The 17,943-nt window shown below is 48.2% G+C and overlaps 1 protein-coding gene across 1 annotated transcript; it reads left to right on the top strand.

Moving 5' to 3' along the window:
• The first annotated feature begins 7,505 nt into the window (after positions 1-7,505).
• Positions 7,506-17,478, top strand: SIGLEC10 (sialic acid binding Ig-like lectin 10). The gene is made up of 10 exons (XM_006868389.1): positions 7,506-8,055; positions 8,146-8,433; positions 8,705-8,752; positions 8,867-9,133; positions 9,362-9,409; positions 9,529-9,786; positions 9,870-10,176; positions 10,354-10,525; positions 14,808-15,044; positions 17,287-17,478. Exons 1-10 carry the CDS (start codon positions 7,506-7,508, stop codon positions 17,476-17,478), a joined length of 2,367 nt encoding a protein of 788 aa, XP_006868451.1.
• Positions 17,479-17,943: the final 465 nt, after the last annotated feature.

The following is a 17,943-nucleotide window of genomic DNA, read 5'->3' as shown; positions in this document are numbered from 1 at the left end:
TCCTTGGAAACCCTATACAGAGTCGCTGTGAGTCGGAACTGTCTCAACGGTACTTAACAACCATTCTCATCCTCCTTCCTCATTTATATAAACTCACTGCCTCATGTCTAACAGAACCTGGGCTCCAACAAGACACAGGCCAGGGCCAGTGCGAGATTCTGTCTCTGAACTAGTGGAATGCTATTGTTGTGTGCTGTGGAGTCGGTTCCGACTCATAGCAACCCTGTACAGGTTTTCCGAGGCTGTAAATCTTTATGTGAGCAGAAAGCCTCATCTTTCTCCCATGGAACAGCTGGTAGTTTCGAACTGCTGACCTTGTGGCTCACAGCCCGATTTGTAACCACTACGCTACCACAGCTCCTTGAACTAGTGGCATAGACAGTTGTTATTGTAATCAGCTGACTGGATGTTGTCACCTGACTCATGCTGTCTCCACGCGCAACAGAATGAAATGTTGCCTGGCCTTGCAGCATTCCCATGATCAGTTGCAGATCAGACCATTGTGACCCACAGGGTTTTCATTGGCTGAAATTTGGCAGTAGATGTCCAGGCCTTTCTTCCTAATATCTTAGTCTGGAAGCTCTACTGAAACCTGCTTAGTAAAACAGGAACATGCAGATGGGTGGTTGCTGTACATGAGGTACATGGGTGGACACCTATGCACAGCAGGACAAAGCACCGCCCAGTCCTGTGCGAACCTCATAATCATTACGCTTGAGTCCATTGCTGCTGCCACTGTATCTATCCATCTCTTTCTCAGTCTTCCTCTTTTTCAGTGACCCTCCATTTTCACAAGCATGATGTCCTTCTCCAGGGACTGGTCCTTCCTGCTAATATGCCTGAGTTATGAGAGATGAAGGAGCACTCGGGTTGTACGTCTTCCAGCACAGATTTGTTTGTTCTTCTGGTACTTCCAATATTCTCTCCAACACCATAACTCAAATGCGTCAATTCTTCTAGTATCTTCCTTATTCACGGTCCAACTTCTATATGCAGATGAGACTATTGAATATACCATGGTTTAAGTCTGATGCACGCAGTCCACAATATATTGAATATTTTTAGAGGCCTGTTTTCATGTCTGTAGAAATTGAAAAACCAACTTAAAGCAGTTAAAGAAAGCTATGAGTTAAGGTCAAAGGCCCCACAGAGCTGGCTCCCAACCTTCCTCCTGGGTTGCTCTCCACAGAGTCCAGGCCAGGATCTGGACAACAGGGCAGCTACAGGACAAGGGGTGGAGGGCAGGGAACATAGGGACTTTGGGGTGAAAGGTCTCAGGTGGGTGGTTCTCGGCTGGCATGATGTGGTATCCTGAGGTAATTCAGGGCCTTTTAGTTCTAAGTAACACAAATTAGTATGTGAAGGTCATGTACATGGGAAGTGAAATTTGTTCCAAGATATTTGGTTAAACATAAAAAGGAAGTGAACCCCTCCTCTAAGAATGAAACTCAAAGGGAACACATGAGCAGGCATACAAGCTTGCTGACTACCACCAATGTTGGTCTACTGGGAAGCGGAAGAGGGGGAAAGACAGCAATGAAGAAATGAGCTGAGTTTGACCACGTTCCACGTTGATCTGGAGATGAGAGAGAGAAGAGGAAGGGCTGGTTGGTCCAAAGTTTGGTGAGACCTGGGGACTCCTGAGCCCATAGACAAGGACAGAGCCATTGGAGGGCTAGAGCTGAGAGCCAGCTAATATGAAGGGAGGGGAGACTCACAAGAACACCCAAACTTGTAGATAGTACAAGTTTGTAGATAGTACAAGTACCCATTTGACCTAGCCTTGATGGCTTGATGATCAGAACTCGACTAGAGGAAGCTTTAAAAAAAATTTTTTTTAATATAAAGCAAACAAGGGTAATTTGTTACAATTTGATGAACCTGACCTATACTCATGGAGGTAGTAACTCTAAATACCAACAGAAATGGAAGGAGTCTTCACATCAAGTATCAATGCTATCACTTCTGTACACATGTTAGAGAGGGACGGGCAACTTAAACATTGGCTACCTAAAATGAAGGGGCGATAAAGGCACAAAGTGACTGGCTTGCCAGGCTTCAAGAGGGAGTTTATATTAAGAGTGTGCGGGGGAACTATTCAGTCCCCACTGAATAGTTTTCATCTTGTCTAGATGGGTCTGGTAAAAAGAGATGGGAATAAGATTCTTATGAATCAATAGTGAGTACTTGTTATCATGATTAATTGTGACTGTCACACTGTAAAGGTAGAAGTTTTATAACAAAAACGGAGGAGTAGTTAATCTTACAGTCCAGAAACAAAGGGTCCTAGGACCATCAAGGGAAAAGAGTACAAGCAGAATGAGAGACCTTATCCAGAGAAGCAGCCACGCCAGAGATGGAGGCAGAGATGGAGACATGGAGAGAGGGAGCAGCTGAGGACTCTAGATTCATGGGAATAGAGGGACTGAGAGCTGGCAGCCAGGAGTCAGGCTTGCAGAATGTGCCCTTTGGTGGTGTAAATTATTATATATGCCTGAGTGCTTAAAAAAAAAAAAAAAAAGCTACAATGAATAGAGAGAAATACTGTTAACTGATGGTACATGGAGGGAATTATTATCATTGTAATGAAACAAGATGTATGATTTGTTGAATGTAAAGCTGATGATCTGCCTGTTAACTTTCATTCAATTCACAATAAAAACTTTAAAAAAAAAAAAGGAAGTGACACTTTCTCATGTTATTTGCATCTCACTTCCTTTTCAGGATTTTGTAAGAAACTCAGAGATTCCCTAGTCAGTAGTTCTCTGAGGCAGAGGAGAGCTGGATCTGGGTCTGTTGAAGGCAGATCCCGCAGGCCCACAGGGGAACACACCAAGAATGCTGAGGACTGGTCTGTAGAGTCAACAGATCCAGGGAAGGGGCAATGTGTCCCCCAAATTAGGGATGGGGCTTCTGGGTAACACAAATGGTTGAGTGTTGGCTCCTTACCAAAAGGCTGGTAATTTGTGTGTTCCCAGAAGTTCCCTGGAATAATCACTTCCACAGTCAATCAATGAAAACTCTACAGATACATCAGACTCTTGATCACAAGGGAGGGGGAATGTAGACTAGAATTTAACATCCTCATGGAATCTAGACTTTGTGGAGCCATGGAGGCTGAATGAATCCCTGAAAATACTGCCCTGAGATCATCTTTAAACCTTAAGCCAAAAATATCTCCTGAAGTCTTCTTAAAACCAAACAATAGTCTCATTTAACTAGTGAAAAATGTCTGCTTTGAGCATTTTGCTCTTTTAAGGGCTCTCTCCAACAGAAAACTCAAAAGATTTGACAGGAAATTTAGGGGGCAGTGAGTTCATGTTAGTTGGGGAGGAACAACTCAGAAAAGGAGGGTGAGAATGGTCACGCAACTGAAGAATGTCACGAGGGGCACTGAATTGTACATGTAGAAACGTTGACTTGGTATTTCTTCTGCTGTTCTAGTCTCAATAACAACAAAATAAAGACAAGGAAACCCCATGGAGCACAGTCCTACTAGTACACGCATAGAGTGCTCATGAATGGAAGTGGACTCATCAGCAACTGGTTTAGTTAGGTAGGATATTTCAAGGATTTGGAGGTTAGGTCCCAGAAGTTGGTCAAAGGCCAGTCCTTTCTTTGGCATGTGCAGGATTTGAACTCCTCAAGTCTGCTGAGTTAACCTTTTAGTGCACCTGGACCAACTTGAGGGAATGGGAGAGAGAAATTGGGCAGAGAGTCAAGAACTTGGGGTCAGCTAGACCTAAGTGTGAGGTTCCTGGGCCAGTCCCCAGTGTCTTTGGGAAGACCCATGGGATCCAGTGTGCAGAAGTCACGGGAAATGCCAGGCAGTGAGAGTTCCCCTCAGTGCCATGTAGAGAGCTCTGTCCAGTGTGGGTCTTGTGGGGGAGGTTCCTGGTCTCATTCATTCATTCCATATCTATCAAGCCTTATTACGGATTGAATAGTGTGCACAACCCTCCGCCCAACACTTATTGTCAATCCTAACCCCATGGATAAGAAACCCTGGGAAGCAATGGCTAAAGTGCTCAGTTGCTAAGCAAAAGGTTGGCAGTTCAAACCCAGCCACTGTGTAGGAGAAAGATGTGGCAGTCTGCTTCCGTAAAGATCGACAGCCTTGGAAACACTATGGGACAGTTCTGCTCTGTCTACAGGGTTGTTATGAGTCCAGATTGACTCTATGGCAGCTTTAGTTTTACTTGTGGATGGGATCCCATTTGACAATAGGATTTCGTTTTCATATTAATGAGCCCATATCAGCATAATAGGGTGTGTCTTAAACCAATCATTTTAAGATATGAAAAGAACAGATTAGGCACAGCTTCAGGAAGCAGAGCTGGGGGAAGTTAGGTCTGTGAACATCACCAAGGCACAGAGGAACAGAGATGAAAAGAGAGAAGGACCCTCCCCTGGAGCCCAGAGAGAAAAGAAAGCCTTCCCCCAGAGCCGGTGCCCTGAGTTTCAACTTCTGTCCTAAGCCGTGTGAAAATAATTTTTGTTCCTTAATGCCACTCCCTTGTGGTATTTCTGTTACAGCTGCATTAGGGAACAAGTAGGACCCTTGTTGGCACAATGTTTAAGCACTGAGCTGCTAACCAAAAGGTTGGTGGTTTGAACCTACTCTGTGGCTTCATGGGAGAAAAGACCTGGTGATGTGTTCTTGTAAAGAATATAGACCAAACATACCCCAAACCCCTTTGTAACCCCCCTCCAAAACGAGCATTCAAAGAGAGCACATGAACAGGCATGTAAAACTAGCTGGTGACCACATTAGTCTACTGGTGAGTAGAAAAGGGGGAAAGGTAGCCACGAAGAAATGGGCTGAGTTCAACCACATTCCATTGACTCCCACTGACATGGAGATGAGAGAGAGTAGAGGAAGGGCTGGTTGGTCCAAAGTGTGGTGAGACCTGGGGACTCCTGAGCCCTTGGACAAGGACTGAGCCATGGAGGGCTAGAGCTGAGAGTGAAGCATCCAGCTGATACGAAGTGAGGGGAGATGCACAAGAACACCCAAATTTGCAGATGGTACCCATTTGACTTAGCCTCGATGGCTTGATGATCAAAACTCAACCAGAAGAAGATATAAACAATTTTTGATAAAGGAAACAAGGGTAAATTGCTACAGTTAGATGAACTTGACCTATACTCATGGATGCAGTAGCTCCAACAGAGAGGGAACGAAGGGTTCTTCACATCAAGTATCAATGCTATCCCCTCTGTATACAGGGTAGATAGGGATGGGCAACTTAGACACTGGCCACCTAAAATGAGGGGGCGATAAAGGCACAAAGTGACTGGCTTACAAGGTTTTAAGAGGGAGTTTATTTTAAGAGTGTGCGGGGGAAGATAGAGACCCAACTGAATAGTTTTCATCTTGTCTTTATAGGTCTGGTAAAAGAGATGGGAATAAGATTCTTACAATTCAATAGTGAATAATTGTTATCATGACTAACTGCGACTGCCATGATTGTAAAGAAAGAAGTTTTGTACAAAAACGGGGGAGTAGTTAATCTTACAGTCCAGAAACAGAGGCCCCTAGGATCATCAAGGGAGAAGAGCACAAGCAGAATGCAAGACCTTATCCAGAGAAGCAACGACCCCAGAGATGGAGGCAAAGATGGGGGCATGAAGAGAGGGAGCAGCTGAGGACTCTAGATTCATGGAAAGAGAGGGACTAAGAGTTGGTGGCCAGGAGGCAGACTTGCACAATGTGTCCTTTGGTTGTTTGAATTCTTGTATATTCTTGAGTGTGTTTGTGTACATCTTCCCATCCCCCCCTCAAAAAAAAAGGAAAACAGAGGGAATGGAAGCAAATATTGTTGAATGATGATGTATGGGGGAGATTGTAATCATTGCAATGAAACAGCGGTGTAAAGCTAATGTTCTCCTATGTAAACTACCACTCAGTTCACAATAAAAAAAATTGTTTTAAATTAAAAGTAAAAAAAACAACACCCTTTGGGGCAGTTCTACTCTGTTCTATATGGTGGTTATGAGCCGGAAACAGCTCTGCAGAACAACCACCAACATGTCTCCTTAGACAATTCTTGACTGGGATCATTTTTCAAATGGTCCTTGTGTTTCATCCCCCCATTTTTTTTTTTTCATTATGACAAGATTATGTATAAGAAAACATTTGCCATTTCAACTTTTTTTTGTTGTTGTTTACTGTGGTAAAAATATACAAACACAATAAAATATCTGCCAATTCAACAATGTTTACATGTATTCTCAAGGGAGACTAGTCTCTGAAAGAGGGCATCCTGCTTGGTAAAGTGGAAGGTCAGCAAAAAATAGGAAAACCACCCCAATGAAGTGGATTGGCCCAGTGGCAGCAGTAATGGCCTCAAGTACAAGGTTTGTGAGGATGGTACAGGACCAGGCCGTGTTCATGAGTTGGAATTGACTTGAAGGCATCTAAAAACAACAGCAATCATTATCTAGAAGTGACCAAGGAGGATCAATTTTGCTAGAGAAAAAGCTAGGCAGCCCTGCTAATACCTTAATTCGTTTCAGATTTCTAGCCTTCAGATCTCTCTTAGGCTGGGTTCTTCAGTGAAGTAAAATCAGTGAGACTTAAGTATACATATGTAAAGAGAAGTTTATATCAAGGAAATGGCTCACATGGTTGTAGAGGTGGGAGAGTCCCAAGTCTGGGTCAGGTAAACCAAGATGGGCAGGTTAGAAGGCAGGCAGGCAAGCAGGTCTGGCAGGTAAAAAGGCAAGCTATTGATGACTTCCAGGATTGCCAGGTAGTAGAATAGGCCATTGGCTTAAGTCCAAGGAACCAGAGGTTGGAGGACAAGCTAGATGCAAGATCCAGTCCACTGTGAGCAGAGAGCAAACATGTTTTGCCGGATTGTCCTATATATTGGAAGCAGGCCACACCCCAAAGGAAGCTTCCCTTTAATCGATTGGCTGTTCATAACTGAGTTTATTACATTATATTAGATGTCATCAAGGGGGATAATTACTTTTCAACTGCCAAACCTGGTCCAATCATGTTGACATGATCTGAGACAGTAAATTTTTGTTTTAAGTCACCCACTTTGTGACACTTTTGGAAAACAAAAACCCAAACCCTTTGCCTTTGAGTCACTTGCTGCTCCGGGTGACCCCAGTGTGTGTCCAAGTAGAACTGTGTTCCGTAGGTTGTCATGGCTGTAATCTTATGGAAGCAGAACACCAGGCATTTCTTCCACGGCACCTCTGGACGGGTTTGATGCACCAACTCTTAGGTTAGCAGTCAAATGCACACTGTTTGTGCCCCTCAGGGACGTTTAGGAAATGAAGACAACAATCTTCCATGTAAGCCCTACTCCTGGGGCTCCCTCCCCTAAGGCCTGGCCTGGCCCAGAGCCCTTTGCTACTCTAGTAATGTTCTGTACCTTTGTGACCCATTGCCCTCATTTTAGAAGATGAAGGAGGAAACTGCAGACAATCTTCCAGGAACCTAGAGCTGCTAAGCTTCCTCTCCTGTGGACAGTGTCTGCTCTTCCCCGATGGGGCTTCCGGTTGCACTTCCTTCCCAGATACACAGACTGACCCAGAACCAGACAGCGCTAGGTCCAGTTCCTCTAACTGCAGAAATGTTGGTGTTGCTGCTGCTGCTGTGGAGGACCGAGTATGTTGGAAGCCGGTGGCCTCAGGCAGGAGCTGACACTGGGTCTTGGTCTCGGCAAAGGTCCCAGGCTCAGGATAAGGGATACAAGCTGCAGGTGCAGGAATCGGTGACGGTACAGGAGGGGCTTTGCATCTCCATACCCTGTAACTTCTCCTACCCACAGCAAGGTTGGATTGACTCTGATCCTGTTCATGGCTACTGGTTCCGGAGAAAGACTGTACTGGTGGTCACAAACAACCCAGACAAAGAAGTAAAACCCAAGAGAGGAGGCCAGTTCCAGTTTCTTGGGAACCCCCAGACGGGGAGCTGCTCACTGGTGATCATAAATGCTCATAAGGAAGACACAGCCACATACTTCTTTCGGGTGGAGAGAGGAGATAGTGTGAAATTTAGTTACTTGAAATCCACGCTGTCCTTGAATGTGACAAGTATGATGCTGGCTTGAGCCAGGATGGACTGGGGAGGGACTGTGGGGACAGGATAAGGGTCTGGGGCTAGAATTCCTCTTTTCCCCCCAGACCTGACACAGAAGCCCGATGTCTACATCCCTGAGACCCTGGAGTCGGAACAACTTGTGAAAGTGCTTTGTGTGTTTCCTGGGGACTTTGAGGGCTGTCCAGCCCCCAATTTCTCCTGGACAGGGGCAGCCCTCTACCATCAAGAAATTAGACCACGAAGCACCCTTTTCTTCTCTGAGCTTACCCTCACACGGAGACCCCAGGACCACGACACTGAGCTCACCTGTCGAGTGGATTTCTCCAGCAATGGTGTGAGTGCCGAGAGGACTGTCCAGCTCAAGGTGGCCTGTGAGTTGGGGGCAGGACTTTGGGGTATGGGGACAAGCTAGGAATACAGGGAGGTGAGAAATTGTCATGGCAGCCAGCAGGCCAGGGCTCGGGAGAGTCCCCGGGGAGAAAAGTGGGTCCTGGGAAGCAGCCTGGTCCTCTGGGCATGGCTGTCCCCATGGTGCTGGCTGCATGGTCCCAGGCAGGACCAGGGACAGTCACACCTTCTGTCCTGGGTGCTCTGACTGTGGGGAAGACATCCCTCCTAAAGCGGGTCACACTCTTGTTGCAGACGCCCCGAAGGACGTTGTCATCAGAATTTCCAGAGGCCAAGCATCAGGTACAGAGGGTGGGTGGATCTGAATGGGGTTGAGCCCTCTGTTTGGGGGAACAGAAAGGTTTGGGGGCTAAGGAACTGGCACCCTGCTCTTCATCCTCTTCATGCCCCCTCCAGCCCCAGTCCCAGTCCCCCAGGGAAACTCTCCTCTGAAAGTCCAGAAAGGCGAGTTTCTGCAGCTGTTCTGTGTGGCTGACGGTCACCCCCCGGCCACGCTGAGCTGGGTCCAGGGCAACAGGACGCTCTCCTGGTCCCCCTCTTCGGGTCCCAGAGTCCTGAATCTGGAGCTGTCTCGGATAAGGCCCAGGGAGGCGGGGCGCTACACCTGCAGAGCGGAGAACAGGCTGGGTTCCCGGGAGCGCTCGCTGGACCTCTCCGTGCAGTGTGAGTGTGGGCGGGGCAGGTTTCCAGGAGGGTGGGACTCAGAACTGGGAGGGGACCTGTCCCCAGGGCAATGGTAGCAGGCCTCCTACCTGCCTGAATCCCTTGTGCGGTGTGTACCTGGGGGTCAGTAGGTGATTCAATCTCCTCCTTCCCCTGCCCCTGGGTCACTCGCTTTGCGCACAGGCGAGCTCCTGCCCGCATTGAGCCAGACCCTTGCCTCTTTTTCAGACCCTCCAGAGAACCTGAGAGTGATGGCGTTCCAAGCAAACGGGACAGGTATAGAGGAGGGACAGAGAGCCACACAGAGAGCCAGGGTGTCCGGAAGACTGGCGTGAAAGAGGGTCCCTGTATCCTCAGCTCCGCGTCATTCCTGCCTCTTTTCCTCTTCCCCCCAGTCCCGGAAAACTTCAGGAACGACACGTCCCTCCCTGTCCTGGAGGGTCAGTCCCTGCGCCTTGTCTGTCTCGCCGACAGCAACCCTCCCGCCACGCTGAGCTGGACCCGGAGGAGCGGCCCCCTGAGCCCCTTGCAGACCTCGGACCCCGGGGTCCTGGACCTGGCCCGGGTTCAGGAGGAGGACGAAGGGGAGATCATCTGCCGAGCTCAGAATCCGCTGGGCTCCCCTAGCGTCTCCCTGCGCCTCTCTGTGATCTGTGAGTGTGGGGGCTCTGGGGGCAGGACGCCTGGGTCTCGGGTGGGCGGGGCCTCCACTGAGCCCTCCCCTCCCTCCCCACAGACCCTCCCCAGTTGCTCGTACCCTCGTGCTCTCCGCAGGCCGAGGGTCTGCTCTGCAGCTGCTCCGCCCGAGGCCGGCCGGACCCGTCTTTGAGCTGGCGGGTTGGGGACACGCTGGTGGAGGGGAACAACAACCACGTCACCGTCACGGTCACCTCTTCGGAGACCTGGGCCAACAGCTCCCTGATCTTCCGCGGGGAGCTCAGCCCAGACCTGACGTTCCACTGCGAGGCCCGGAATGACCACGGGGCCCACAGCCTCTCTGTCCTGATGCTGCCAGGTCGGGGGTCTGCTGCGCCGAGGCCTGGGTGGGGTGGAGGGTCATCTTGAAGGGCTTTGAGCTGAGGGCGGGGGCTGGAGGGCAGGGGTGTGTTGGGTCGGTGCCTAGGGATTCACGAAGAGAAGAGCTCACGTTCTGTGGGAAGGAGTGGGCTCGGAGGGTGTCCCCTAAATCCTCCCTCCCCCGCTCCCCCTCTCATCTGCAGGGGCACCCGGGAGAGAATCTCTCCAGGTCGTCATGGGAGCTGGTGTAACGACCGTATTCTTACTGGGTTCCTGCCTCATTTTCCTCCTCGTGTGAGTACCCTCCCCTGGGTTGGGGGTAGGGGACTGGAGTCCCCGCGAATCCCGGTGGAGATCTGGACCGTCAGTGGTTTGGTGAGAACTTGGACTTGGACCAGAGATTTAGAAAACCTGATTTAGAAAATTGAGTTGCTGGCTACTAAGTCTGACTCCTGACAACCCCAGGTGTATTGTGTTAAAGTAGAACTGTGCTCCAGAGGCTTGTCAATGGCTGACTGGTCCAACGTAGATTGCCAGGACTTTCGTCCATGTTATCGCTGGGTGGATTTGGACCACTAACCTTTCTGTTGGTAGTCGGGTGCCAACCATTTGTGCTTCCCAAGGACCTAGGGACTTGAGACCCAAAACACCAAAGTTAAACTAATTGCTGTCGAGTTGATTCCAACTCATCCCAGAATCCATGTGTGTCAGAGAACTGTTCTCCAAGAGAGTTTTCAATGACTAAGGAGTTCTGGTAGCGTAGTGGCTACGAACCAGGCTATGAACCTCAAGGACAGCAGTTCGAAACTACCAGCTGTTTCGTTGAAGAAAGATGAGGCTTTCAGCTCCCATAAAGATTTACAGCCTCTGACACCCTGTACAAGGTTACTATGAGTCAGAACCAACTCCATGGCACATCACCACTACCGCCACCAATTGTTTGGAAGTTGATGACCAGGCACCTCTGGGTAGTTGGTTTTTTTTTTTTTTTTTTTAACTACTTTGCTTTATAATATACATACACACATTTATACACACCTATATTTACCATCACCACCATAGGTTTTTTAAAAAGTTTTTATTGTGAATTGAGTAATAGTGTACATGGGAGAGCATCAGCTTTACATTCATCCTATCGTATTTTATTTCATTGCAATGATTACAGTCCCCTCCATCCATCATCCATCATCATTCAACAGCATTTGCTTCCATTCCCTCTGGTTTTTTTTTTTTTTTTTTGGATGTACACCAAAGCACTCAGGAATATACAACCACTTAAACAACCAAAGGGCACACCCTGCAAGTCTGCCCCCCGCCGTCAGCACACAGCCCCTCTCCCTCCCAGAGTCCAGAGTCCCCAGCTGCTCCATCTCTCCACATCATCATCTCTGCCTCCATCTCTGGTGTCACTGCTTCTCTGGATAGGGTCCCACATTCCACTCTTCTCCCTTGATGGTCCCAGGGTCCTTCACTCCTGGACTGCAAGATCAACCACTCCCCTCCTTTTGTTACAAAACATCTACCTTTACATTTGCAACACTCAATCAGTCCTGATAGCAATTATTCACTATTGAACCACAAGAGTCTTAGCCCCATCTCCTTTTACCAGCCTTATCTAGACAGGTTGGAAACCACTCAGTGGAGATTCTACCTTCCCCCGTACCCTGTGAAACTAGGCTCCCTCTTGAAAGCTTGTAAGCCAGTGTCTTTGTAGTCTCCGCATTTTGGGTAGCCAATGTCTAAGTTGCCCATCCCTGTCTACCCTGTGTACCAAAGGGGTGGGAATGATCCTCACTGTAAAGATTTGTTCCCTCTTTTGACCTACTACATCCATAAGTATAGGTCAAGTTCATCAAATTATAGTGGATTACTCTTTTTTTCTTCTTTCTTCCTCTAGTTGAGTTCTGATCATCCAGCTATTGAAGCCAGGTCAAATGGGTGTTCTCTGCAAGTGTGGGTGTTCTTGTGCATCTCCCCTCAGTTCATATCAGCTGGACGCTTCACTCTCTGCTCTAGTCCTCTGTGGCCATGTCCCTGGGTCCAGGAGTCCCCAGGTCTCACCATACTGCTGGCCAACCAGGTCTCAATCCAGGTGGACAGGAGTCTGTTGAACGTGGTCGGATTTAGCTTACAACTTCATTGCTGTTTTTCCCCCACTTCCCCTTATTGGTAGACCAGCATGGTCACTGGCAAGACCATAGGCCTGCTCAGGTATTCCCCTTGAGTCTCAATCTTAGAAGGGGGTTTGTCCTAAGGGGACGCAACTGCTTGCCCTGATGGCTCCCCGGCAAACAACTTGCTTGTTCTTGTCAAAGTAGTCGATCAGATTGCCTATATTGTTTTGTATTTTTCCTGTCGGTCTTTCTTTCAAGAAGTATCTTCTGCTCTTCTAGCAGCTCCAAGTTGGTCTGCTTGTCCTTTCAAGACGAAATTTCCCACCTCAGAAAATTCTCAATGGGGATATGGATTCCACCTATTGTCTTATGCAATGCAAAGGCTCCACAGGAAGCCTCCTTCTCTGGGCAAGTTCTAGCCTCATTTTAGATATTCCAACCCGTTATAGGCTGAAGATGGACTTACAAGCTTTCTATGGTGATGTTTCTGGCTATTCCTTTCTCTCCTCCTCAAGTGTCTATTTTACAGTAGTAGGCAAGAGAAACCAAGATTCAAAAGACAGTCAAACATCAAAACAGAAGATACTTCTTGAAAGAAAGACCTACAGGAAAAATACAAAACAATAGGGGCAGACTGACTGTTACTACAAGAACAAGCAAGTTGCTTGCCCAAGAGACATCAAGGCAAGTGTTCAGGTCCCCTCAGTGCAAATCCTCTTCCAAGACTAAGATGCAATGGGAATACACCCTCTGATTGGTGACCACACAAGTCACCCATAACGGGAAGTGAGGGAAAAACAGCAATGAAGCGGCGAGCTAAGCCCTACAACGTTCAATAGACTCCTGTGAACCTGGGTGGAAACCTGGTTGGCCAGCAGTATGGCAAGACCTGGGGACTATTGGGCCCAGAGTCAGTGACATAGCCACAGAGGACTAGAGTGGAGAGTGAAGCATCCAGCTGATAAGAAGAGAGGGCATATGCACAAGAACACCCACACTTGTAGATAATACCCACTTGACCTGGCTTCAATGACTGGACGATCAGAGCTCAACTAGAAGAAGAAAGAAGAGGAAAAGAGGAGTCATCTGATACAATTTGATGAACATGACCTACACCTATGGATGCAGTAGCTCAAAAGAGGAAACAAATCCTCACTGCAAGAATCATTCCCACCCCCTCCACACAAAGAGTAGACAGGGATGGGCAACTTGGACATTGGCTACCCAAAATGGGGGGGGGGGGAGGGAGACTACAAAGGCAAGAAGTGACTGGCTCACAAGCTTTCAAGAGGGAAGCTAGATCCAGAGGGCATGGAGGAAGGTAGAGTCTCCAGTGAGTAGTATCCAACCTGTCTAGTAAGGGCTGATGAAATGAAATGCAGATGGTTCTCTTGTGATACAATAGTGAATAATTGTTATCAGGACTGATTTGAGGGATGGAAATGTAAAGGTGGACATTTTACAGCAAGGAGGGGAGTGATTAACTTTTCAGTCTAGGAGTGGAGGACCCTGGGACCAACAATGGAGAAGAGCGGAGAGCAGGACCCTACCCAGGGAAGTCATGATGCCTGAGATGGAGGCAGAGACAATGATGCGGAGAGATGGAGAGGCTGGGGACTTGAGATCCAGAGAGGGAAAGGGGCTGTGTGCTGAGGACCCCGGGGCAGGGGGGTGGGGGGAGGCAGGCTTGCAGGATATACCCTTTGGTTGGTTGATGATGCATGGATGGGATTGTAACTATGGCAATGAAACGATATATGACAGAATGAATGTAAAACCTATGGTATCCCATGTAAACTATCACATAATTCACAATAAAACATAAAAAAAAAAAAAAGACAGCCAAGCATCTTAGTATTATTTCCCCTCTTTACCCATTCAAACTATGCCTCAATCTCTGCATCTACCTCTGGATAGTTTTAAACAGCCAACTTTTGGGTGGCAGTCGAGCGCTTAACTGTTTGCACCACCCAAGCCAAAATCAACCCAGTGCCACTCAATCAATTCAGACTCACAGTGACCCCATACTGTAGGACAGAGTAGATAGAACTGCCCCTTAGGGTTTCTGAGACTGTGAATCTTTACAGGAGCAGACAGCTTCATCGTTCTCCCGCAGAGTGGCTGGTGGGTTTGAACCGCTGACATTAAAGTTAGCAGCCCAACACATAACCCGCAGCGCCATCCAAGGAATCCTACAAAATTAAGTCCCTGGCAACGATTCAAAGAGTCCCTGGGTATTACAAAGGGCTAAGCACTCAGCTACTGACTACAAGGCGGGTGATTCCAATTCACCTAGAGGTGCATCAGAAGACAGGCCTGGTGATATTTCGTAAGGGCACAGCCTTGAAAACCTTATGGAGCACAGATGTACTCTGCATACATGGGGTCAGCAGGAGTCAGAATTGATTGCATGGTAACTAGGAAGATTCAGAGCATGATAAGTTCCCACCCCTGAGCCCAGCCTTCCAGGAGGGGGCGCTCGAGTTCTTTTAATAAAAGTCCTAGGGCTAGACAGGGCTCCCAGGCCGCCCTCCCCCTACCAGGCTGGCTCAGCTCAGCCCTTCCAGACACTTAAGCAGGACCACAAGTCCCACTCCAAGTCTGAGCTAACCGGAGGCTATAGCCTGAAAGTCCAAGGCTCCTTCCTCAGGGTGAAGACATACAGGAAGAAGGCAACCAAGGTGCCACCGCTCAGGGTGATGACATACAGCAAGAAGGCAACCAAGGTGCCGGCGGTTGCAGGATCAGATGCCCCCTTAGTCTTGGGCACTGTCTTGAGGGTGAGTGACAAACCTCCCAGATGGGTCCTCACCAGGCTCCTCCGATGGCTTAAGTTGTCATTTTGACCCAATAAGCTTTTCTCCTGGTTCCCCACCAACCCTGTCACCCAGCCCATGAGTCAGAAGCCAACCTACCTCCCTCTCTCTGCCTTCTGTCTTGTCTCTTGAGCTGGAAGCCTGTTGGGCTCAGACTGGGTCTTCCTGTGCCCACCTCCTCATTTCAGTTAGGACCCCTGACCCACTTTCTCTCTGCTTCCCCAGACTAAATGCCAGTGGGATCACCCCAAAATAATGACTGCCCATTTTCAAAGTTCAAGACCCCAAGACCAACTTCAGTTCTGATACCAACTGCAAATTGGGGGTAACCTCAAGACCACCCTCACTCTGACACCAGTTCTTTTTTGCACACCCACTTGTCCCTGACCTTTCACACCTCAGGGTCCACCCTCTTCTGAAAGAACCAAGTCCAGACACCTTCATTTGCATCAAGCCTGACAATCTCTTACTTTAGAGGTGTCTCCCATCTGCTTTCCTTGCCTCCTACCCTGTCTCCCACCTGCCCCCCCTGGGCCCCAGCCACAGACATGTCTCCCTGTACCCAGCCAGTGCTGGGATCCCTGGTGGTGCAATGGTTAAGCATGCTGGGATTAACAGAAAGGTTGGCAGTTTGAACCCACCCAGTGGCTCAGCAGAAGAGAAGACTTGGTGACCTGCTCCCCAAAAACCTACTGCTATTGTTTAAGTGCTGTTGAGTCAATTGTGACTTATAGTGACCCTGCACAGGGTTTCTAAGCCTATAAATCTGTGTGGAAGCACAACGCCTCATCTCTCTCCCAAGGAATGAATGGTGGGCTTGAACCGCCAACCTTGTGGTTTGCAGCCCAGTGCTTATCCAACAGAGCTACCATGGTTCCAAAGGCTCTAGGCAGCAGGTGGGAATTCATTGTAGAAGTGGAGGCTTCCTGGGGGGAATATCTGTGGTTGTTAGATACCATGGAGTTGAGTCCAACTCATGTTGACTCACATGGGCAGACTAGAACTGCTCTACAGAATCTTCAGAGCTTTCAAAAGCAGTTGCCAGGCCTGACTTCCAAGGTGCCTCTGTTATTGCTGTGAAGTGTCGTTGAGTTGGTTCCAACTCATAGCAACCCTGTATAGGGTTTCCAAGGAGCAGCTTGGGAGGTTGAACTGCCGACCTTGTGGTTAACAGTTCAGGCCTTCTGTAGATACTAAAGCCTAGGAAACCCTGTGGAGAAGTTCTACTCTCACATGCTTCACTGTAAGGCAAGATCATACTGATACCAACGGGTTTGTTTTATTTTAGTGACACAATTTCACAACTACATCCAGCTGCTTTGAACCTGTGAAATACCTAAAACACCTGGAAGGCAGATTCCCCAAACACCCAAACCTCTTGCTATAGAGTCGATTCTGATTTATAGAGATGCTAAAGCACAGAGCAGAATGGCCCCATAGGGTTTCCAAGGTTGTAATCTTTATGGAGTCCTGGTGTGGCGCTATGGGTTAATGCGCCAGACTGCAAAGCCATTTGAACTGCAAGGTCAGCAGTTCAAGCTTACCATCTGCTCCTCGGAAACCCTATACAGGGTTGCTATGGGTCGGAACCGACTTGACAGCACTTCACAACAACAACAATTTTTACAGAAGCAGACTGCCTCATCTTTCTTCCTCGGAACAGCTGGTGGGTTCAAACAGCTGTTGTTATGTGCAGTTGAGCCAATTCTGACTCACAGAAGCCCCATAGGATAGTGTAAAATTGACTCATATGTTACCTATGACCCACATGTTATCTATGACCCATGTTACTTATGACTCATATGTTACCTATGCTGTAATCTTTTTTCTTTTCTATGTTGTAATCCTTATTTATTTTTATGAGGGGGCCTTCAAAAATTTATGGAAAAATTTCATGATCTTCCCACTCCCCGCCCCCCCCCCAATGTTGTAATCTTTTTTGGAACAGCTTACCAGGTTTTACTGCCTTCGAGCCTCTGGGTGGGTTCCCACCACTAACATTTGGGTCAGCAGCTGAATACTTAACTGCTATGTTACCAGGGCTCCTTAGCCAGGCATGATTACTCTTACTGATTTGTTGAATGAATGAGGGCCTGATATATGTTTAAAGAATGAGTGGATCAAAGACCAAATGCTCCCCTGTGGAGGCTGCTTGCTTTCTCCTGGCCTCCATTCTCCTATTTTAATCTTTCTCCCCTCCACTCAGGGTCACCGGCAGGAGTCCCAGCAAGGCAGCCCCCGCCACGACCTGCCCCCAGCTGTGGCCACCCCCGCCTCTGGAGAGGATCAGGAGCTCCATTATGCCTCCCTCGTCTTCCAGAGGCATAGATTTCCCGAGATTCAGGACCTGGAGGCTGACAGAACCACTGAGTACTCGGAGATCAAGGTCTGCAAGTGAGAATTTGCCCAGAGCTCCAGGTTTGACTGCAGGGCCCAGGACTTCCTTGGGAAGGGATATTGGGAGTTAATAACCCTCCATATGAACTGAATTTAAAGACATCTAAGAAAGAATCAGGCTGAAGTGGATTCAGAAACCCCCTTCTCCCCTTAACTCTGGCTAAACTTGGCTTCTGTAACACTGCTTATGCAAACTCCTCACATCTGAGTGAGCCTGCCTGAATCACAGGATACTGTGGCCAGCGGCCAAGGCTAACCTTGAGAAGAGCCGGCCAAAGTTAATCTTGAAAACTAACTGTCGTGGCAGATGTACCCGCCTCCCCAAGTTAATCTTGAGAAGTAACTGTCCCAGCTGATGTACTCCTAGCCCCCACCGTAACAGCTCATGCATACAGCATACGCTTGGTTTGTACAAGATCATGTCAGACTGCCTATGTATAAATACTCTTTGAAAAACCGGGTCGGG

This window comes from Chrysochloris asiatica, unplaced genomic scaffold, assembly GCF_000296735.1.
Source record: "Chrysochloris asiatica unplaced genomic scaffold, ChrAsi1.0 scaffold00116, whole genome shotgun sequence".
NCBI classification, from domain to species: domain Eukaryota; kingdom Metazoa; phylum Chordata; class Mammalia; order Afrosoricida; family Chrysochloridae; genus Chrysochloris; species Chrysochloris asiatica.
This window is presented reverse-complemented; position numbering and strand designations above follow the sequence as displayed.